We start from the raw sequence: 23,368 nt of genomic DNA, 5'->3' as shown, positions 1-23,368 counted from the left end.
AAGCTGTCAAAGCTGTGGTGTTCATGCCTTTGTTCCCCAGCGGCTCTCAGTGAGGACCAGTAGATGTGGTGAAGTTCCAAATGCTTTTTTTTAAGGAAGTGAGTATATCTTTGCATGAAGTGCAGTCTTCTAACTGGAAATCCCAAGGGGATTCTCATCTTCTTTACTTGGCTTACAAGGGTAAATATGAAATTTGAGGCCTTTGGCAAGACAGCAGAACCCTAGCAAACCATATGGGCAGGACTCATGATGCAGATGGTTGTCCTTTCATTTTCTGCACTAGCCCTAAATTAGAAAGGCCCCTGTAGTTTGTTATTCAAAGGAATTGTCTTAACTGTTGTGTAGGAAATCAGAAAGTCTATGTTTGCACCATTTATAGTGTGCTAGAAATATACCATGCCAACAAGTAATGGCTAGCAGATGTGGTTTTCATGCCACTTGGTTCTTCAAACCACTTTGCCTACTTCAATTCTGTTAATTGACTGGTGCTTAAGTAAAAACTTTAAGCGATGGAAACCATGGTCCATTGCCCTGATCATTTTCTTGATTGATAGGAACAGTTTCTCTTTGGGACCAGTATAGGAATTCCAAAGTTATTCCATCATTTTTTAAGTAATTTGGACAAAAATGCCAATTCTTGCAATTCTTGTAAATCTTACATTTGGTTATAAAACATCTTCCTATACTGGTATATTTTTATGTTGTTTAATGTGAGAAAATTAAATACCTGGTGAATACACTGGCAAAACTTCCAGTGATGCATTTCATTGGAAGCATAACCAGAAGAGTATTGAGTGAGGTAGAGCATAAAGGACCAGAAATTTTAAATTGGCCATCTGAAATTAAATATCTGGATAACATGAAACTGGGGAATATCACCAGAGGATAGTAAATTCGAGGTGATCTTAAAAAAATTTATTGCTATATTTGCATCATTAGTTTCCTAGTTTGTGTATTCCTTTTCAGTTACAACATCTATAAGAAGATCTCTCATCCAAGGGTAGGAATGTAATGTGTATGCACAGAATGACCAGTGCACTGGGCCCTCCACTATTTTTGGACACTTGTGTATTGCAAATGTGGAAAGAAATTGGAGACTCTGTTGCCTAAGGGTTTACATCAGTGATTTTAGTGGAAGTTGGAGAAATGCATTAATGAATGGTGCTGTGAGATGTTCAGTGTATCTCTGGGCACACTAGGAAAGCAAGTCTGTGCCTAACACTTCTTGAAGTGCTCGTGGTTCCATTGGGCTGTGATGAAAAACAATCCCGCAGTTCCTCTTTCTTCATTTTATCTTGAAGGAGAGGTGAGAGCACCTCGCACTTTCATGGATGTGCAAGGCCGTTGCTGGAGCTGTGTGCCTGCCTCTGCAGTCAGATAGTGCCAATAAAATCTGGCCCTGAATGTATAAATACTCTTAAAGGCGAACAAGCACTGCCTATTGCTTCATGAGCTGTCAGAACTCCTGCAGTCTGGTGTTCTACCACCCTGTTCTGCTGAGGTTTATTTGTCATTCTAGTCCCCCTTACTCACATGCATGTAAATGCTGTGCAGTTTAAAAATACCTGACTTAATCCAACTATTCCTAGTCTGAGCTTTCTTTAAAAAAAAAAAAAAAGCTTTTTAAAATGCATTTGAACCTATTAATCAGTTTATGTGTGTCATTCTGCAGAACGATGATGCCTGGAAGGTCTGAGTGCTCACAGCATGCTTTAAGTCTTGTCTGTGCTGGTACGTAAGATAGAGTGTTGGTTGTCGCCTGAATTGCATTAAAATGCCATTCAAGTTCTGTGTTACAACACTATGCTTGTGGGTTTTTTTGCTAAAAACAGATTTGCACAACTTCTCTTTTTATTTAATATATTCTCTTTTTTGCTATCCTGGTGGCTTTTAATCAAAAGAGAAGGTGGTTTTGTGGCTCTTTAAAACGGAGGCAGTGGAGGGTAAACATCCTATTCTGATTTAAAGTACCCAGTTACTATACTAGAGATTAGGACTTAGGACTTCATGTCTTTTCCAAATGCTAAATGAGATTTTCTTACTGTTAGGAACAGGTTTCCAAATTTATGCCTATATTAAGGAGTTATTTTTCTTCTGCTTCCGATATGTTGATAAATACTTGTTTTCTGGAAGTGCTTGTTTAATAATAAAACACATGAAGAAAATTAATGTCAGTGAAGCAGCCTATGCTTGAATGCAATCTTCTTTCTTCTAAGGGACTAATAAAATTCTTTCAAAATATTTCCAATAGACTTTCTTGGATTCACTGAGAATATTTTCACTGTTAAATAGTTTTAAATTTTTAGGGGCATCTCTGTGTATGCATGAATCACCACTTCAGGCATTATTTAAGATTGAACCTTTGGCTCAGCAGCACAGTTATTACTCTTCAGACAATGCCAGCTGGAGTAATAACCTTATTTTGGTTTCTCGGAAGTCAGCTAGGCGGGTCTCCAGTTCCCTGTGGCAACTCTGTCATCCAGCTCAGGAGGCTATGATCAGTATGTGCATAAGTTTAGTTGATAAGTGAAGCTGCTTTCCTTAGATATGGAAGCACTTGCAATAGTCATTATGATGCTTACTTGGAAGGAGTAACTGATTTCTCTTTTCTGTCAGCCAGGCCAGGTGATCCATAATGGCAGGGGGTTTATTAAGATGGTAACTTCAAGACATCTAGGAGTAACATTTTCTTTTGTAGCATGTTAAAAATGAATATTGGGAATTTTCTTCATAGTGCAAAGTAGCTACTTCATAACAACTGCAGTATTAGTTTCAGGATTTGTTACGGTTTTGGGTGGTTTATTTGTTTTCATTTTACCTGGACCATCAAAATTTTGCTCTAGGGATAGGCATGTGTATAAACTAATATGCCAATACGTCAGATATATGCAGAACAGTGTCTATGGTCTGAAAGCTCTTTGCTTGGTTTTGTTGGCTGAAAAGGATGCTGTTATTGTGTCTAAGAAAATTGCAGAAATAATTGAAAGCAGTATTTTGGAAACAATACTGAAATAGCAGAATCAGTATTAATACTGTCTTACTGCTGCTAAGTAAGTAGCATTACTTACTTTGGAATAACTCTATCAGAGGTCTTAGGTGCAAATGCAGATGATTTTCTAGTTTTAGTAGCAAAACAAAAATTTTGAACCCTAGAAATGTCTCTTTATCTGCCACCTGATTTTAGAAGTACCTAATACGTAAACATTTTTACTGGTGTAAACAATCTGTCAAGAACTGTACTTGGTGCAGATGAATCAGGGTTATAGAAGTTGGAAGAAAGGAAAACTTAAAAGCCTTCTCTTACTCTGTTTTCTGAGGCGGAGTTGCTCTGACCTGTGCCAGGCTGCAGCATCTGCACACCAGATGCAGTGTGCTCAGCTGTACTTCAAGTGCAGCGTTATCAGACAAGCTTTTTTCTTTGCCATCTTCCAGCAGACTTGGACTTACTGAGGATGCTGAAGTAAAAGGATTGTCATCTTCCAGGGAAAGTGGGGATTAGGTGCAGTTAAAGGGGCTAGAGCATCCATGGCTGTGACTATGCTAGTAATCAAAAAAACCAAGGATTTTTTCCTTGGCTTCCAAATATGAGTAGCACAGTCCAGCCACACCTGTATGGCGAAAAAACCTTCTCTCCCTAGCAAGGCAGACTTCTTCGTATGGCTTTGAAGGCCAGATGCCAGTGTCCTCTGGAGTGTGCTTCTTCTGCATCTAGTAGAGTGCTGGAAGTTGAAATCATTCTTCAAAGTGCACCAGTCGTTGAGTGAGAAGTCCTGTCATTAGGTCTGTGTCCTGGGCTTTTACTTGCCTAGTTGAGGCACCACTGTTGTGACCAGGACATGACCTGTGACAGGTTGCATTTCTCCTGGAGAACGTGCAGCTTGTTTTTTGGTGCTGTTTACCTTGCTGCAGCTTTTATCAGAAAATAGGGTCTATGGGAGGCCTTGATTCCCAATGCCATCATTACTTATTTGCAACAGCACATGTACTTTTACCTTTTCCTAACTCATCACTTTTGCCATGTAGAAAAACAAAGTGATTCCGGCACTGTGAACAAATTTAAACTATTATAGAATTTCTAATTGTTTAATTACACAAGAAGCCGTTTTTACTCTTGTTACAGAAATCATAAGATTACAATAACGAAGGTACCTTTTTTGTGAGTAAACTACTTATATTTTAAGAGATGAAATCAGTCTTGATTATATTCTCCAGTCTTCAGTACTGAATGTTGATTTCTGTTGTGGGTTACTGTTGTTCTGATCATTTGGGTCTGTAATTGAAGTAGAAATGGTCTGTAATTCTTAGGGGTGGCATACCACAAGTTTCTAAGTAGGTTGCCCTGCGGTTGGGTGTAATTTGGGACAGCATATGTTGTCTTACACTGCAGAATTATAGGCCATATGAAGCTTGCTTATTTACAGTAACGTGCACACTGCCAAGGCATGTGTGTTTAAGGAGTTACAAATAGCTGTGTGAAGAATTGTAAGGCTGCTGAAGACTTCAGTTACATTGGGAAAGAGGCATTTCTTTCAGCTAGGATATGTGCACTCCCATAAAGCCCAGTGATTTGAGCAAATGCAAAAATTATACATTTCTGAAAAAATAGTGAGTTTTAATAGTCATGGAGTTGTACTGGAGTTAATTTTGAACAAAAAACATTTCAAAAAGTTTCTGCAATTTATACAAACAAATTTTATAATAAAGGGCCACTTAGTTTTGTAAGTGTCCTTGTTTGTTGTTCTTGGCGTGCAGCTATTTCTAGATCTGTTTGTATACATAAAAGCATGTAGTGTTGAAGAACAAGGACATACCCTAAATATGGAATTTTATCAGAATATTATTGTTTTACTCCCATCTTTAGAAATGAAGCAGTAATTTAATGAAGAATTAAAAAATTTTTTAGAATTTTAGAGTTTTCTTGGCTAGTAGAAACTACGATGGTCCTCCCTGCTGCTGATAAGGAAAAGTGGAATCCTTGTTTGTGTTGCTGAATAAGGTGCCTGGACAAAAAGGTGAATGTTGGTGTTCCAAGAGGAGCCTGCACCACGCTTTCTGTCTAGGTCACAGTGTCTGGTGTCCAGGGCTTATTCTTCTGTTTTATATGGTGGCTGTATTGTAAAGGATAGAGGAGAATTATGAAATGGGTTCATGTTAAAGTGAATTTTACTTCTGGTTCTTACTGAAGTGTTTTTTCCTTTTAAAGATGACATTGCGATTCTCACCAAGTTCAAGCCATCACAGTCAGAAGGTATCGTACTAACCAGCGTTTTACCTCCTCCCTTTTGTCTGTGTCCTCTATCCCTTGTTTTTTTTCTGCTGGGAGCCTTTTGGAAATCAGACTTCAGTTAATGTGAGTCTTTGGTACCACAGATGAGCCTTTTGCAATGTGATTTGCAAGTCAGTTGCTGGCTATCTGTTGGCAGCTCTCCTGGTTAAGATTTAACTGGGCATTTCCATTGCTGGTGCTTGGTGCAGTTCTGGGATGGGGGCCTCTTTGCACCTTCCTACATGATTTGGGTGTGTGTTGCTTGTGCTGCTCATGTTCAGGAATCTGATTACATGTTTTACAAGGAGTGAATGTACTAAGTATGTTGTACTTCTCAGTTAATGTATGTTTTGCGTTCTCTTTTTACCTTCTTGTGTGCTGCTCTAGGGTTATTCAGGTTTATTTAAGTGGAACAGAGATACCAGGAGGATTTCCTTCCACAAGTTGCATATGTAATCAGCTATGGTACTGGGAAAGCATTTAAAATGTGGAACTCTGAATTATATTTGTTCTGAGGTTAGACTTTCACAACTACAGAGAGGATAAAATCCAGAAAAAACCCCACACAGAGGCTGTTACAGGCGACTGAATCAGTTCAAGTTCCCTCAGCAGCATAGAAAATTGAATGTTCCTGCTGCAGGGGCAAGGTGTCAGACTGTTCCTGGCCTGGAACTGGAGAGTTGTGTGACAAAATGTTTGGGCTTTCTGCTCCTGGGCCCTGGGCTCGTACCGTTGGCTAAGTCTGCAGTAGCCACCTGCCTCCCAGGGCTTTAGGCAGCACAGGTAGCAGAGCATGGTGGGGGTGCTCCCATTCTTTATCCTGATGTTCAGATTGTATCTACTAATACAGATTTTCCAAGTGTAGTTTGCTTTAGCAGAATAGCATGCAACAATGTTAAGTGTCTTGGCATTCTGAAACTTATTTGTTATATTTTACATATCATTGCCTGGTTTCTCATCACATGTATGGTTATAAATTACAGACCATTTTCTGTAAGTGAACTTAGAAAGAAAAAAAAATTGTAGGAAACAAAATGCTCTCGAGCTGTGCTTAAGTAGCTTATTATATATTTTTGAAGAACCAGTTTATATCCTGCCTGGATGCAATTTTGATGTCAAATATTTGCAGATTACAAAAAGAAAAGTAGGCATGTTTTATTGGCAGAAATAGTCTAACTGTAGCTGTCTTGACAGTGGTCCAGTGTAAGTCTGTCCAGTCTAGGCTATACTCAATGCTTCCTTAATGGAGAAAGAAGTAAGATGAATCCTCTTTTCTGAAAGCAAGAGACACTATTTTTAGGTGCATGGTCTAGATTTTGATCAGCTGTTTTCAAAACTGCTTATCCTTTTCCATTGGTGGTGGAGTGATTTAGATGCCTGATTTAAGAGTCTGATCTGCCTAATCAGCAGAGAGATGGTTGTTTACAAAAACTTATTGGAGCAGGAGCCTAGCTTATGGGCTCAGAGTTGTTCTCCAAAGGAAACTGGTGACAATGTAAGTTCAGAGGCACAAACCCAGGCAGTGTCTCGATCCAGTTTAAGATTATGAAGGTACTAAATAGGTTTTTCCTTCTAGCATTAACAATTCAGTGTCTTTGGTGGAATGACTTTATTTGTGGGTAAGTCATGTTGGAGTTCACTACTATTGTTAAAATGAAGGCAGGGCTTTTTGTTTAGTTTGTTGTTTTGGAGCTAGGTTTTTTTAGGGTTTGTTTGTTTGTTTTTTAAAGAAGAAGCTTAGTAATTAAGTTCATATTACTATTCTTGATCCTGTTGTCATATCTCCATTATGTGGGCATTTGTAATCTTGAGGTTTTGCATCATTGACCCCTTAGCAAGAAACCACACCCTAATTTGATTTCTAGCAAACACTTCCATAGGTAATTGAACTTCCATAACCGCGGCAGCAAAGCTCTGGGTGTGAGACCCTCTTAGACCTAGCAGATATTTGAGACAACAAAGATACGTGATGACAACAGATTTTTTTTCTGTCACAGTTGAAAATACATTTCTGTGAATGCAAGGTTACACCAAGGTAGTACAGACTCAGTATATTGTGTCTTGCAGCAATTTTTCCCCTCCAAAGAAAAATTCTTGAAGATTTTATGTATTATGAATGTTATTTTCCATCTTTTGTTTGTTCATAGTTCCATGCTCAAGATCCACATCATTTTCAGATACAACAATATTTTTAAAAAAGGAATGTATTTATGTTAATCTCCTTTTCAATATTCCTTAGGGGAAGAGTGCAACGGACCTTTAAGTGAAACTATTTCAACTGCAGGATCAGAAATCCCAAGCAGCTCTGAGGTAAGGTACAGTACAAATTGCGTTAGTTAATGTACTACTTGGTAGGAAGGAAGAAGAATGGTTGCTGTGAAAAAGACAATTCGTTTTCAAAACTAGTATTTCTTTTTAGATTATCTTATACCTCATTTTTATCCATGTAGAAGTTTTCTTCCTCTATGGTTTTGAAAGAGAAAAACCATGAATATGACATGACACTCATTGAGTGACTAACCAGTGCTAGTGGTACAACACAGTAGTGGTAGAAAACACTATGAACTTAATGGTGTTTCCTGTATCAGTCTTGAAATGAGAATCACATGATCTTTAAGTGTTTTGACAATTGGAAAAACATACTGTTTCTGCACCAACCAAACACTTTGTTTTGTGCTGCATATCATACTGCTGGCTTGCTGGGGAAATCAAAGCACACTGGAGTTCCACTGCTCTGGGAACATTGTGAGAGTGCAGCAAGATTCGTGAGAAAGCAAATGAAGATTTGAGTTACTAGAGTACCTCACCATGTGCAATATGAAAAGCATCATCAGCTGTAAATTTTTTCACAGTACCTCATTGCTTAATATGTACAGTACACAATGTCTTGAAGAGGTAGCAGGGTGTGGCCAGTATTCAGTTGAGAAACTGGTTCAAAATGAATATTGAAAATACGTGATCTTTACATTGGTATTTTATTTTCATTCCTATTGTCTGATTTCTTTACTGTTGTTACAAGCTTAAAGGAAGATAGGAAGTTTAAGATAGGAAAAGAAACAGCTCTTCTGTCGAAATAGTCTTATACTGGCCTTGGGCACTGATCAGAAATGATGTCTGTTGAATAGAGTGTTGAAAAACTGCAGCTGTTCTGCTGAGCTTCTTAAAACATGTTCTCAGTGTCCTGTAAGGGCCAAAGCTGGAGATGATCACATGAAGACAGAACTCAGAAGGGCTTCCTAGATTACGCAGATCTTTGTCTTCTTAGAGCATGCAGCCATATCATCCCAATGTTTTCATAAATTTACCTGTTCCATTTTAAAACTTATTCATATGTTCACCCTGTTCCCTTCTGAATCTGTTGTAGGAGTTGTAATCATCTTTTTTTCCAGGAAAATTTTCAGTGAACAGCCATATCAAATGCTTCACTGAACAAAGGGTATCATACCATAATAAGCTGATTCTGAGCTACTTTACTAGTGTCTCTGAGTGGATGGAGATTACCTATTTCACCAAAGCTTGGAAGAAGTCACTTCATGACTTAAGATGTATGAAAAGGCAGGAAACATGGGAGAAAGACTGCAACATGTGTCATATATGTAGAGACATGGGATTTGAACCTTGCTTGAAGGATGAAAGATTCATGATGGGGTGGGAAAGTAGGAGGCTTTGATCTTCAGCACATTCATGTCTGGGAAAAATATGTCTGGTTATCCTCTCAAAAATTTCTCCTTGGTAACTTCATGCAGCGTTTTCTCTTGTTTTCTACTTACATGTTTCCTTACATAATTATTTTTCTTCATACTTCGTTATTAAATATCACAAAGTATTGTCATATTAGCAGTATCAGTAAGTAGTTGATAACTTGGGGGTTTTGTTTTGTTGTTTTCATTGCTCCCTCTGAGACAGCTTGTTTGGCCTTAGTTTGTTTCTGCAGATCAGCTGGTTATCTGATGTTTGCTTACATTTCAGTTAGTACTTTTCTGTGCTTTGCCCTATCCTACCCAATGAACCCTAACACATTGTCATTTATCTGATTTGTGCTTTCTGTGCATTAGCCAGACAGAAAGTTACAGAGTTACTCATCATCTTCTTGCCCAGTTTCACACTCTTAACAGCCATGACAGGCTTAGTTCTTGATTATTAATGTCCTAGAATTCAGGTTAAGTCTATATTTTAAAGTTTTTCTATTAATTAATTGCAATAGTAAGATAGCCCCTAATATTTATGGGATTTTTTTTCATATAATGCTAATCTTTTGTCTTCATGTGTTGTCACAGCTTCAGTTGTCTTCCATATAAACTGGAAGAATTTATTTTCCTTCAGTTCTTTCCTAGGTTGCCTTTAACATCTTTGATGCATTCCTGTAGGAATTCAGCAGGGTCTTCTATCCCAGCATGGTTTCTCCTCCTTTCACCAAGGCCCTTCTGAGCTCAGGTCAATGTGCTTTTTTGTTGTTTTGACAGGTAGCACATTTCTCTATTTAATGATTCTACCTCTGTGATAGGTTGGTAATTTTCTTGTCACTTAACAATGTTTTTGCAGTTAAAAAATATGAACATTTGGAATTCCTAAACCAATTTAAATTAAGTAATTTTAAAACAGAAATGGAATTAATGAAAAAAACATTGGGAAAGAGTTAAATGAACTTACATTCAAGCCACTACTTAATTATGCTCAGGCTGTTTTTTCTTTTGGAAGAGGAAAAACTTAACATCCAGCAACAGTATGCTCTGTTCAGCAGCACAGAAAAAAAGCTAAGGCCTTACTGTTGATTTAGCAACAGAGGAGGGAAAAAATAAATCTAGATTTAATATGGAGAGAAGAAACATTCCCCGTCCATAATTCAGTGCTTGGGTTTGGTTTTTTTTTGGTTTTTTCCTTTCTTTTGTAATCTGCAAAGGAGTATGTGATTTGGATGAAAGGAATGATGCATGTAAAACAAAAGTGAAGAACGATCTGTAGTGAAGCCTGCCAGCTTATATACAAAAGTTGGATGAAGTCCAGGGCTCAAAAAGCATTGGAGCACCAATCAGTGGGGCATTTGGTCCTTCTCAATTTTGCATTCTTGCCTATTTCACTCTGGATGTTTTTCTGGTTATTTTAAACTGCTTCTTTTTGAGTCTCCTTATTTTTCTTGTTCTTTAATCTCCCACAGGGACAAAAGAAATAAGATCAGTTGGACTTCATCAGCTTTTCATATTCCAAGACTTACAACATAAATCATTTCTAGATGCTTTGTCATGCAGGGAGGCAAGGAGATATTTTCCCAAAACAGCAGACTGGAGAAGGGGGAGAAAAAAGGATATAATAGGGATATTTTCAGATAAGTGTTGCAATGGGGGACTACTTCAGATTATGTCCTTGTTAAACCAGTAATACACAGGCAGCCACTTCTGTGAGGGATGGGCGACTGTCTTAAGTGAATCCCTGCATAGAATCTACCTGAATCAGTCTTTATGGAGTTCTTGTTCCAAGAAATACATAAATGCCTCTGAAAGACCTTTCAAGCAAATTGGAAAAATGAATGAAATAAAACCTGAGAATTTGTTTTCCTCTATGCTTTCTATTTGTGCAGAGAGAGCATGAGGAGAATATACAATGCTGTGTCTGCTCAGGGATTGTAACTAGTTGTTCAGGTTACTGAGTAAATGAAGATGAAACACATTGACAAAATAGAGTTCCTGTGCCTAAGTGGAAAGAAGATTACTCCGTTAATTCAAGATTGGAAGAAAGGTTAAAAAATTGAATTTGTATTACATTTTCTACTAGTAAAAGTTCAGGCCATTCAAATGGGATAAATGTAAAATTAGTACAGCTTTTGTGCAAAATCGAATCATCGATTTGTAGTTTATCGACATCTGTAGAGGTCCATCTGCACAGAGGACTATTTGTTATCCCAGTTAAGAAGTACAAAGTAATTTAAAATGTTTTCTTGGTGTGCATGTGGACTCCGCCTCATAAAAGGCAGGTGACTGCACTACTCTCTGAGTAAGACTGCAGGAACTGTGCCCTATTCTACCTGTAAGAAGGTAGGAATTGATTTTGCACAGTTATATGTTAAATTTTTACCTTTCTGTTAATTTCACACCAGTGAAATGCTTACTAAAAATTCCTGTTAATCCAGATTTTCCATAATGTAACTTGATCATAAGAGAATCTGAGAACAAGCTGTCTTTATTTAAGCCAGATTAGCAGAAGTAAATTGGCAGAGCTCCAGCAAATTTATTACAGCAGTGCATTTTACCACTATTAGGGCTTGACTGATAGATTATTGTCTTTTTTCAGAGCAGCAGGTGCTGCAGGTGTTCTAAATTAATAGGTAGGATTTTTTTTCTGAAGAAACACCATCATAATGTGCATTACTTTTCATGCTTGTTAGTTTTTCAATTCAGACTGGTGGATCTTCAAACAGAGAAACATAAAATACCATTATTAGTATTGCAAAGATGGACCAAATTGGTTTCAAAATCTAGAAAGAAGTTCAGAAAGACTTCTTCCAAGCCTAACAAAAACACATGAGGGCTATTTTGGGGAGAGCCAGAGTGCATTAAAGACTTAAGAGAGTGGATTCCAGAGTAAGAGGGACCAGCCCAACACTGCTGCCACAACTGCCAGCCTTCTCGGTTTTCATCTCAACAAAGTTGGATTATTTCAGTTGATTCTTGTTTTGCATGTCACACGTTACCAACACTGGAACCCCTTTGTGCTGTACACAGACTCTGGCATATCATGAAAAAGCGGTGTGTTTCTATTAGAGTACTTGAAATGTGCAGGAGAAGGTGTGAGCACCAGTTTAAAAATAGTTAATCCTAATGACTTGAGCTAATTCATTTCTGACAGTTATACTGAGCAGGGTAAGATCCTATGGCTAACAGGAAAGCATTTCACAGAATGCATAGGAACATACGAAGGCCTCTGCCAGCTGTGTGTCTTCACCTCACAGCTTAGTGTTTCACTAAATGTATTAAAATTTTGTCTCTGAGTGAAGCAGTGTGAGCAGTGAGGAGCAGTGGGTGACTAAAGCCTGTATTTGCATCTAACCATGGAGGAGGTAGTGAGCAGTGAATGGGAGGAGTACGGGATGGAGAGGCTGGATAAAAGCAGAGGGAAGGGTACCAGCGTGGATGGGGGGAATGTGTGCCACGGACAGGTCAGGAGCCATAGGGTAGCATTGAAAAGCAAGGCTGTGCTTTCATCGATGTTCAGTTTGTACAGTAGTTTACATGGCAAATATTTACAGTGTATAATTGGAGAAGAACTTTCCACTCAAGCATCTCAGCCCTTAGTACTCTACTAAAAGTGCAAGTTTTTCCAGTAGCGTCAGTGACACGAGGATTAGACTTCTAAACCCAGTCCAGACTATCTTACGGCAAGAGCACAGTGCAGCTATTTATATTTGCAGTGTTTCTCAGGGAGATTCCTTGCCAAAAGCCAGATTGATCTTTCTGTTTATTTTACTGCATTCTGAAAAGGGCATTTTTGGCTTACTTAGATAAGCGAATACCCAGAGATGGCATCATTAAGAAAGAATGTAAAGATGTGTGTATGTATTACTTGATGTGTAACCAGGACAGGAATGGACCTCAGTGGTTTCTCTCAAGAAAAGTTGTATTAAAAGTGAAAAATATTATTTAAAAAATAATAAACAGTTACTTTATGAAAATTGGATTTAGGGTAATAAACTTTCTGAAACTTTACAACTCTAAACCAGTAAATGGTACTACAATAATAAAATGTGTTAGTATTCTACTTCTATTGAAAGTTAATTTAATTCCACAGAGAACTATTTCATAGTTCTGCGTTTTCATAATGGACTTGCGCTGTTTGGTTCCACTGTTTAATTCTGTCTGTGGTTTGTGGTCAAAGCACACAAAAGCAAAACAAAACAGAAGTGTGATAAGTTATCAACTAACGGAATTAGATATTGAGAAACTGCTGAGGTGTTGTAAACCATTGTTCGTTCCAATAGCAGCACCTGATCTCAAAACCCATCGCTGCTGCAAGGCCGCGGTGGTGGGCCAGGACCCCAGAGAGGTGATGGCTATGTGTGTAGGATGGCTGTGCTCTGCCATCCTGTGTGGAGTGTGGCCTGAGGATGTTGCAGCAGCCTCCACACCAACACAGGAAAACAGTGAGCACCCAGATCTTGTACAATTAAAATCAGGGTAGGCCCCACTGGGTGTGGGTCAGAAGCTGGGAAACCCTCACTAGTCTCATTGGGCGTAACTGCAATTACTGGTACCAATTTACCTTGTCTACACTCTGAGATTAAGGATTTGTCTGCTTGCATTTGTTTTTGTTCAGTGCCCACTGTATAATTTGAGTTTGTATTTAAAAAATAGCCAAGTAAGGGGCAGGACATTTGTTCCAAATGCAAGCACAGCCATCTATGCTGTGTACATTTTCTCTCTTTGCTATCAAAATAAATGAGAATACTATTAACAGTTGTTCTTCGTCAGTTTATAAACAGTAATCTGTACCAACTTGTTTAGACTGTATTTTTTCTAATGGAAATGATGAGGAATACTGTTTAACTCTTACCAAAAATTGTAATTATTAATGCTTAAAAATCAGTATGGACCATGTAAAAGTTGGTGCTGTAGGCTAGAGACCAAGCTTGTCTGAGGAAGTAGAGGTTGGTTTAAACTCTTGACTATCTTGATTGAAAATCCATCTATCACTCAGAAGAGCTTTTCAGCAACTTAAACCAGGAGCTACACTCTTTTTTCTGAATTAGCCTTTAATATTAAAGCATCCTTTGCATCATCGCTAACAACATTATGTTTTTCCCGTGATGCCACTGGCAGGGCCTAAACAGCACTGAGACTACTTTACTCATCCCTGAACATCAAGTGGTAAGCAGTAAGAAGTATTCATGCTTCCTTGCATGAATTTGTGTGGCGTCTTCTATTACAGTATGCCAAAATGTCCCTCACCAGAAAATTTTCCAGTTTCAAGGATGCCATCCTTCTAAAAACAATTTTTACTAGCTTATAAAAATGAATGCGGTTTTGCATATATTCCTGGTGATGACTTAAAAGATAAATTGAAGCAAATCAAAAGAATAATAGACAAAATTGAAAAGTTAAGATTGGTGGAGAAAACTGGAAAGTTTGCTTTTTTATCATTGTTTTGGTTTGATGGGATATAGGGTGTATTCTGACTCTGGTGTTATTAACAAATGTGGGATTCCTTTTTATCATGATAGCCTGAGGGCTCTGTGAGTCAGCATGATACTCCAAAACGTTTTAAAGAGCAAGAAACGAACACTGACATAATTTGAAATATGTTGCCTCTTTTTTTTTTATTGTAGTAAATAATAAGGAAAGGCTCAGAATAGCCACTTACTGAAATTCACAGGCAAGATAACTGTATAAATTCTCAAATGTATCAGAAAACTTTAAATAATCATTATTGATTTATGGAGAAAAAGTATAAAAAGTCATTTAAAATAGCTGAAAAAGTACATGCTGAGGTGTATTAAAACTTGTCTGCTTGCTTACTTTGGGCTCTGGTGTCTTCCATTAACATGTACGCTCTCCTAGCTTACTTTTTATTTTTCTTTGTTATGTTCTTGTCTAATATATTCTTTTATCCAGAGAGGCTTTTTATGTGCATTTATATTTCAGTGCAAGTATCTTGGTGTCTTAAACTGCTTTGAAATGCATGTTTTCAAGCTTTCAGATTTTAATGTGGTTCAAAATTGAAACATCAGTGAAGGTGAAAAAAGGAGCTTGCAAGTTTTAGCTATAAGAAATACATGGGATTTTGTGTTTCTTTGAATGGGAAAGGTTATGGTTCTGTATGCAACCTTACAGCCTGCATGAAGTATAACTGAAAACTGGAATGGGTGGTGTTAAGAGTGTTGTTAATACGTGTCTTTAAATTGAGTAAGCTCTTCAGTTGCATGGATTCCTTTAAGGAAGAATAATGATGAGAACTTCATGGAAAGGGACTCTGGTAAAATGGAAACTGAGTGCGTAAACCAGAAATTTGCCATTTTGATTTTCAGGAGAGTACCTGTTTATTTTTGTATGTTCTGTAAATGTATTTCCAGGAACATTTTACTTTTGGAAATACATTTATATCATTTAGATATGTATTTATAAAGTTACATTTAAGTTCATATATATGTATAAATATATATATTCATATTTAGCATAGCAGCACTTAAATCCATGTGGTTTTCCTGCAGCATGTTTTAAGTCAGTGAAAAGGAGGAGTATATAAATATTCCATGCAAACTGGGGATCTAAGTGAAGGCGATGACTTTGTTTTTAAGCCATTGAATGTTTCCTACCCTTTCAGTTATGGATGCTTTTCTTGTATTTTGATTCAGCTTTCAAAACTTATATTTTTGTCCATTCCTGTATTCTGAAAGTTTTTTGTGCCACGGATTGCTAATACATAAATTACCTGGTTGCTTTTTAATGTAGTTCTTTGGGGTTTTTAGACTGTCTGTTTTAAATCTAACTTGCCTGTGTGATTATCAAAGGTGTGCAGTTAATAAAATAAATATTTTCTTTGTAGACTGTATCTTGTAAGCCAGACAAATGTTTCAAATCAATTTAATGTTACAAATCAATTTAATGTTGTAATTTCAGGTATGTTTTTGCCTGGTAATGTAGGACTGTGATAATATAATTCCTTGGTGTGCTGATGGGGATCATAAAAACCATTCTATGGTATTAATGTAACCTCTCATCTTTCCTGTTAGTCACAGCTGGAGTTGCTTCCCTGTGCTGTAACTAATGGAGCTAATGGGTTTCTCCATCTCCAGTTGGTATTGGTTACTGCTTTGTTACTGAAAATGCTGCTTTAAACCACCTTCCCACAAAAAAGATACAAGATACAAAAGCAGAAGGGGAAGGGTGCTCAGGTCTGAACCTGCAGTCCCAGCTCTGTGGGGTTGGACACTTGGGAAACCTTGAGGTCTGAGGCATTGGATTTGGGAAGGGTGTTTCTGAACATAGGCCCTAAGGAACTTGCAGTTTTCTGACGGAATAATAATCTGAAAAGTACTTCTCTAGGACAAGTTTCCCTGTCTTTGAAGCATGGACATAGAGAGGGCTGGGGTATTTAGTAGCAGAGTGTATTTGGAGGAAGCTCCATGCCTACAAGGTGAGAGCTGTGCTAAGTGACGTGTAAAGACCCATTTCCTGTTGGGTGGATAACCAGAAATAGAAATCCCTTGGAGTTCCATAAAAACATACAGGATTAAATAATTCAGGTATAATCTGCAAAACATATTTGTTTTGCTAACCCATCAAGGAGTAGCTGTCCACACTGCCAAAGGCCCACTGTTGGTGTGCCAGGGTGGGCAAGTGAAGCCACAGTGACATTCAGCACAGTGCCCGTGGCTCAGCTTCCGCCCGCAGTCGTTTCCCTGAAGCACTCTCTGTGCCAGTGTTAGTGGTTGCTGCCACTTCCAGCAGCTGCTTTACGCTCTCCAGCTCACTGTGTCCGACTGTTTACCTTGGCCCTGGCAAAGTGTCTCAGAGGCACCTGTGGAGCAGGGCGGGCAAGGACTCCTCAGCAAGCATTCAGCAGCACTGGCAAGTGTTGGTGGATCTGAATGTTGTGTAGGGCTGCCAGCCAGCATTTACACACTGTGCCCAAACCAGTCTGGGCAGAACCATGGGCTCTTACAGCCTTACTTCATCTTGAGCTGTGCTTTGTTTCCTTACTGACATCTTGGTCTGCCCTGTCACCTGTCTTGTTGAGTCAGGGTTTCCTGCTGCAGGGCTTTGGATTGTGTCTGAGGCGAGGATTGCAAGTCTGGGTACTTGGAGGGTTGTTTGGTTGGACATGGTCCAGTACCCCAGCCTGTGCTGGTTGTCTAGACAAAAATCATCAAATATAGGATAACTATAACTATTGATATAGTACCATATGAATCCGGTAAGTTTGCACTTACGTAGCCACATGAAAAGAAAATTTATCTCTTCATGATAGACCATTACAGCACTCAATTAGCACATCTGTCCACAAGCGGTGAGGTCACATAGTTTTTAGAGAGATGACTAGGCTATTGAGGCTGGAAAGCTATTAGAGGGTAGTATTTGTTTTTTGAACAGGTGGTTTTTGTAAACTTGCTTTGTAGTTGATGGATTTATTCAACTTTTTGAAAGCCCTGGTAAATACTGAATGTTTGCAGTAACATTTCATAGAATCCTCCAGTGAACTTGCATTGGAAAGGACCTCTGGATGGCCAACCTCCTACTCAAGGCAAGGCTGGCTTCAAACTTAGGTTAGGTTGCACAGTCCTGGCCTAGTTTAATCAGGCTGTGTGATCTCTGAGGATGGAGATTATGCAGTCACTCTGGGCAATCTGTTGTACCCATTCCCTCTCAACCACAGCCTCACATCCAGCAGGAATTTCTCCTGTTGTGACTTGTGGTTGTTGCTTCTTGAGTTTTCACCACATGCCTCAGGGCCCCATCTCTTCTGTAGTTCCTCATTGGGTGTAACTTAATTACTAAAAAGCTTCATCTTGCTATCTGTTCTGTGTTGGGAAGTTTTAATTCAGTTACTTGTATTGCAGGAGGAACACAGTTCAGAATATTTTCTGTGATTGGGTGTAGTGTTATTTAATAACTGCAGGTTGTCCCAGATGATTAACTGCATTCATGCAGTTCTGGAAAGAACTGTTAAGAAATAAGATGTACAAATCCACAGTGTTTAAAGATTCACTGATAGAATCAATGCAAATTAGAAACTTTTTATATATGTTAAACTTGTAGGTGTGCATGTATGCACAAACCTCTGTGCATATGCAAGACTGATCTTGTTCTCCTTGGGAAATCCAAATGCAGCAAAATGGAATAATTTATGGGTTTAATAAGCTGGCCTGTCACTAGCCATAATGAGTAATCCTATGTACAGAAGGACAAGGAAGTGATAAGTATTCCCCTTCTAAAAGCAGATCTGACAATGACTACTGCATCTTCTTAAATTGATAGTCAGACCTTTAATTACTGAGGATTCTGATACATCTTAGAAAATTACCAAATTTTGATGGCAATAAAGATTAAATATTTCTTCAATTGTATTGAATTATTGATTATAACTATTCAACCCAAACAATTTGGGGTACTCCTTCAGCAGGAGTTTTTTTTTGGAGTAAGTTTTGCTTATTGTTTTATTTCTTTATGTATATGAATTTAGTTCACTAGAACAATTTCTGTACTTATGAAGTCACTGTCTTTTTTAATCAGTGGCTGGGGTGGGTTTTTTTAGGGCAATTACTAACCATGTAGGTTGTTAGAATACACTTCGGGGTTCACTTACTGTAATGCTGAATAATTACAATACTGTTGATTCTATACAGATGTTAGTGTGGTTCTATGCACTGTGTTAGTTTGATTAACTTAGTATCTATACTGTTGCAGTTTGCATGTAGTCACAATTATATTTGCAAAGAAAGACCTAAACCTGTAAGTACAAAATAGAACAGAAAAATGCATTTTCTTTTCTGCTATTGGATTCCATGATTTTTGTGAGCCTTTTAATCATGTAAGATGACATACTGCATTTGGAAGCAAAAGCATTCTGAGGTAGCTGTCCTGATTTCAGTCATACAAAGTAGTCTAATTGATCTGCTGTAAGTATTTCTCAAGAAGATAAACAGCAAAAAACCTTAACAAAATTGCTGAAGAGGGAAGGCAAAGAACGGATGGCAGCATTTTCAGGAAATAATTTCTTTTAGCTTTTTTTGTGCTGCATTAATTTGCAACAGTGTTTTGTAGCTCCCCAAGGGCTAGGATAGCTTCAGGAACACAGGAATTCTCCATAATGCAAATATCTGATTTCAGCAGTTACCAGTGTGTCTAATGCAGATGCATAAAGTTGTGCAACACTATGGAACAATGGGATTTTCAATTACTTTTATTTAATTTCAGCCTATTTAAAGATAAACATATGAATTACATGGATATTATGACTTGTAGTTTTGTCAGCTCTGGAATTACATGGTTGCCATTTGTTTTTTATGTCCCGGTGGGTCCAACCTGACACGAGTATAACAGAAACATGCATGCACTATGCATGAGCCAGTGTTTTGGTACCTTTGCTCTACACTCAAAACCACTTTCTTATTGCTCTTTTTAAAATCTGCATGAGTATCCATATGATTTCAATTAGTATTATAGGATTCATTAGCTTAAAACATGTTTTTACTGTCCAAACGGATTCCAGCCCAGCTTTGCCTTTAATGGAAAATACATGATAGTGATATTATTTGTGGGCGCTTGTGTTTTTCTGGTGGCTGGAGGCTTTTCCTAGCTTTAAAGGACATGGATTTCTTGCTCACTGTAGTTGGGATGTATGTGCTTGGAGCAGTTGGTTCTTGGAGAGAAGCAGTGGGCCTAACTACTTGTTGGTTATTCCAGCAGAGTGGAAGGAAGTATAATCTGTTCCTGAAGCGACGTCTCAGGGTAAAGCAGTGATGAATGCTATTGCAAGTGGCTTGGATGGCTGCAGTAATAACATGCTTCACTGTGTGCTGCCTTTTGTTAACTGGGAGCAAGGTTCACAGCTATAAATAAATACTATGTGCTTTCTCAGGGAACACGTGCATCCTTGCATGGTATGAGAGGGAAAAGACAGAGACATAATCCTCTGAGTTACTCTGTTTTGTTCCTACTCTAATAAAATAAAACCCCAATTCAGCCTTATACAAATACACTTCTGCTGATAGGTGTGGTTGAAAAAGTAACACCAACCTTCCTCAGCACAGAGTTACATTTAAACTAGAATATTAGCTTCTATGGAGAGCATTTTGCTGTATGTCTTGTACATGATTTGATAGAGCTGAATATTGATATGATAATAAATAATGTTACCTAATATGAGTTAACTTCTCTAGGAGAGTGGGGTTACAGTCTTTTATTTGCCTAACATTAATTACTGTGGCCTAATAGTGAAAAAGGTGGATGTTGTTACTAAGACATTCTGGCACGTTGGTAAATTAAAATATGACCTTTAATAGATCAATTGAGATACTAATTACCCTGTTACATTGATTTATTAGGTGTATTTTTTTTTCCCATGAAAGTAAATATTCAGTTTTGAAACATCACCCCTGTATTTTTGCGAGCTGTTTTTATATGTGGTCATTGCTGGGACATATGTCTCTCTGGTGGCTGATTTAGTGAATCTTGTTATGTAGAGGAAAATGCATGGAATTTACATTTTGCTACCTGCTTCAAGTATTCACAAGTATTGCTACACTAACATATATATATATATATTTATACTTCCTGTACCAGTTACTTATATGTAATGCTTGCAGACATATGCAGTTAATTTTGAAATTATTTAAACTAGATGTAGCCCTTGTTAAAACTTGCCCAAGTATATCTTCAGCTGTAAAGAAACTGAAGAATTGTGGCAATATTGGGAAACTTCTTTGCATTCTGTTATATTTTAGAGAAACATCAATACTTGTTTTTTTATTCATATGCCTGTATCTTCTACAGATTGATAAAAGACATCAAAGCAAAGATTCTATTTTCTTCAGGGATGGTGTCAGGAGAATTGATTTTGTTCTCTCCTATGTGGATGATCTAAATAAGGAATGGGAAAAAAAGTTGGTAAGTTTGTCTTTTTGAAGTCCTCTTAATTTTTATGTATAATAAGCTGAATATCAGTTACTAACCCTTTCAGATCACTAGACCCATCTTGAAAAGAATTTAGCTAAAAATTTTATAGCTATGTGAAAAGAAATTCCATGTATGGAAATTTCTGTGTAATTTACTGTTGTGTGTCAGGACCCAATTTTATTAGATTTTTGTGTCTGTGTTGATTGAATTGATCTCTCTTTGTTACTTAGGTTGAGCAATATATTATACAATTGAGCAGAGTAATCCAAATTATTTAGCTTCTTCAGTTAACAGTCTAGCTGAGACTTTGGAGAAATATTTGTAAATACTTCTGTCTGTAAATACTTTCAAATGCTTATTTCTTCTAAATAAGCAAAGATCATCCAAACAAGATTTAACAATGACTGTTTTTTCACACCCTTTGACTGTAGATAGAGGAGAAATAAATTCTTAGCTCCAAGACTCAATGCAGTTTTCCATTAATACGTTTGAGACTCTTGTCTTAATATATACTCCGAGTAACACAAACACAGCATGTCGTCTTGGAGCTTTTCCCTGTGTTTGACTTAGTCTCTACGTATGTGTATTCATTCTTCTAGAAGAATATTTAAAGTGGCTTTGATAAGAGTGCTCCTATGTAACAGAGCACAAGAAGAAACTTTCTCTAAAATGCTAGTTAATGATTATCCCTCTTGCCAGCAAGACCCAGTTGCCTGAACGGTAATAGTGGGTCAGATGGAATCAGTTAATGACAACTGTTTGTTATCAGCTCGCACTTAAACTTGAGGTCTGACTTGGCTAACATATAAATTCAAGCTATATAAAAAATTCAGTATTACGAGATGCAATCAAGACAACAAATTTTATATAAAGGAAAATATTTTTAAAAAATCAGGATTTCAAATTTTTTTCTCTGTATTCGCTGCCTTCTTTCAGAGTCGGGAGAGGTTACATTTGCAAACTAGTCTCTCCAATATATAGCTCCAAAGTTTATTCACAATCAAAAAAATTTTAAAAAGGAGAGAGACACCAAAGAAACTTCATTCTCAAGTGAATAATATTATTCTGAAAGATGAGGGTATCTGATAAAAACTAATTATACCAATCCTTATGACAAAATCTTGATCAAAACTACTGGTCTGTGAAGCAAAGAACAGTTACCATCTATATCTTGTCATATTAAAGTACTTCGTAATTAAAAATTCAGATTTCCTCTGGAAAAATACTGCAAGATTAGGCTGTTTAAAAAAATTGCATTTTGCCTTCATTCTTTATGAAGGAAATACTGTTTTCATTAAGAACTTATGCTGCCTGTCCTTGCATCCAAATACAATTCAGTGTAGAACACAGCCCCTGCATCTTACTCTTCTTACCTTAAAAAATCCAAGAATTTGTCATGTCTCTGGTTGATGCTTCTCCCAGATTAAGCATCTCAGTCAGCTTTGCTCAGCTATCCACATTACAAAGATTTTATTGGGAGACCAGGTTGATAGCTATGGTACGATATGTTTATATATAAGCATACTTTTTCAAACTCACCCTGACCCTTTGTCAGGCTGTACTCCTAGCTAGATGCTTTCTTCTCCCATGAAGCAAAATGCATTTAGAAAAGAAGAAAGGAAAGACTGCTCAATGTAGAGAGAAGAAAGATACCAATGCAAAATTTGTCAAAGCAACTCTTAAACTTTTCCATTAGTCATACTTGAATTATTTAAAATGAGGGAAGAGATTAGTACTATTCAGGTGATGTTTCAGGTGGGAAGGAAAATGAGTCACATGGTCACTCATATTGCATGCAGCAGTTTCCTTCTCATTGCTTTATGGCATTAGGGGGTAGTAGGTATCTTTGCCAGACTAGAGTCTATGTCCATGGGTATCATTATTGGCTGAAGGATTCACGTGGGAAAAAGCCCCAGAGCTAGTAGCTAATATTGTACTTCCTCTTTGAGGTAAAAATGCACTTCTAGGAAGAAACATCTCTGTCTTGCAAAAGGCCTAAATATCCATATTAATTAAACCTTGTGAGATGTAATTCTGTGTATGTCTTTTCCTTGCAAAAGAGTTTATGGCCTCGTGGAGGAAGGCCAGTGGCCCTGTAGATTAACTCTGTGGTCACTGGATGAACACGCATGGAGATACCACATTTTTTTACACAGTTCCTGGGGCATCTGCATTGGCCCTATAATTATGTTCAGCATAGATGTTTATGCAATTAGTATGTCCATAAATTACTGCAGATTTCTTAGCATACAAGTACTGTGCTGTTTTCTTTGTGGTAACAAGATTTAAATATTGATGAACTGCAGCCTCTGGAGTTCATATGACATACACTGTACTTGCTATTGTACAGTTATCATAGAAAGAAATGTTTCTTTTGTGGTAGTACAATGATACCATAAAATGGAACAGCTAAGAATAGAAGTGTTCATACGAAGAGAATAGCAGACATGACAAAGGGTTTTGTTTCCTTGTCTTAAGGAAACAGCTTTATTCTGCATTT

General features: G+C 37.6%; 1 protein-coding gene across 8 annotated transcripts in view; it reads left to right on the top strand.

The window, feature by feature from the left end:
- The window catches only part of ANO5 (anoctamin 5), a 55,663-nt gene that overhangs the window by 4,795 nt on the left and 27,500 nt on the right, over nucleotides 1-23,368 (top strand). The window contains exons 2-7 of one of the 8 annotated variants that reach the window (XM_019293762.2): nucleotides 1,673-1,731; nucleotides 5,204-5,248; nucleotides 7,506-7,576; nucleotides 14,074-14,121; nucleotides 19,657-19,701; nucleotides 20,746-20,859. In XM_019293762.2, coding sequence (XP_019149307.1) covers nucleotides 1,677-1,731; nucleotides 5,204-5,248; nucleotides 7,506-7,576; nucleotides 14,074-14,121; nucleotides 19,657-19,701; nucleotides 20,746-20,859 — 378 coding nt within the window. In that variant the 5' untranslated portion in view covers nucleotides 1,673-1,676. The remainder of the gene's footprint in view (nucleotides 1-1,672; nucleotides 1,732-5,203; nucleotides 5,249-7,505; nucleotides 7,577-14,073; nucleotides 14,122-19,656; nucleotides 19,702-20,745; nucleotides 20,860-23,368) is intronic. The other 7 variants (XM_019293759.3, XM_019293760.2, XM_019293761.2 and 4 more) reach the window with 7 other exon arrangements.

Source organism: Corvus cornix, chromosome 5 (assembly GCF_000738735.6).
Source record: "Corvus cornix cornix isolate S_Up_H32 chromosome 5, ASM73873v5, whole genome shotgun sequence".
Lineage (NCBI taxonomy): Eukaryota > Metazoa > Chordata > Aves > Passeriformes > Corvidae > Corvus > Corvus cornix.
This window is presented reverse-complemented; position numbering and strand designations above follow the sequence as displayed.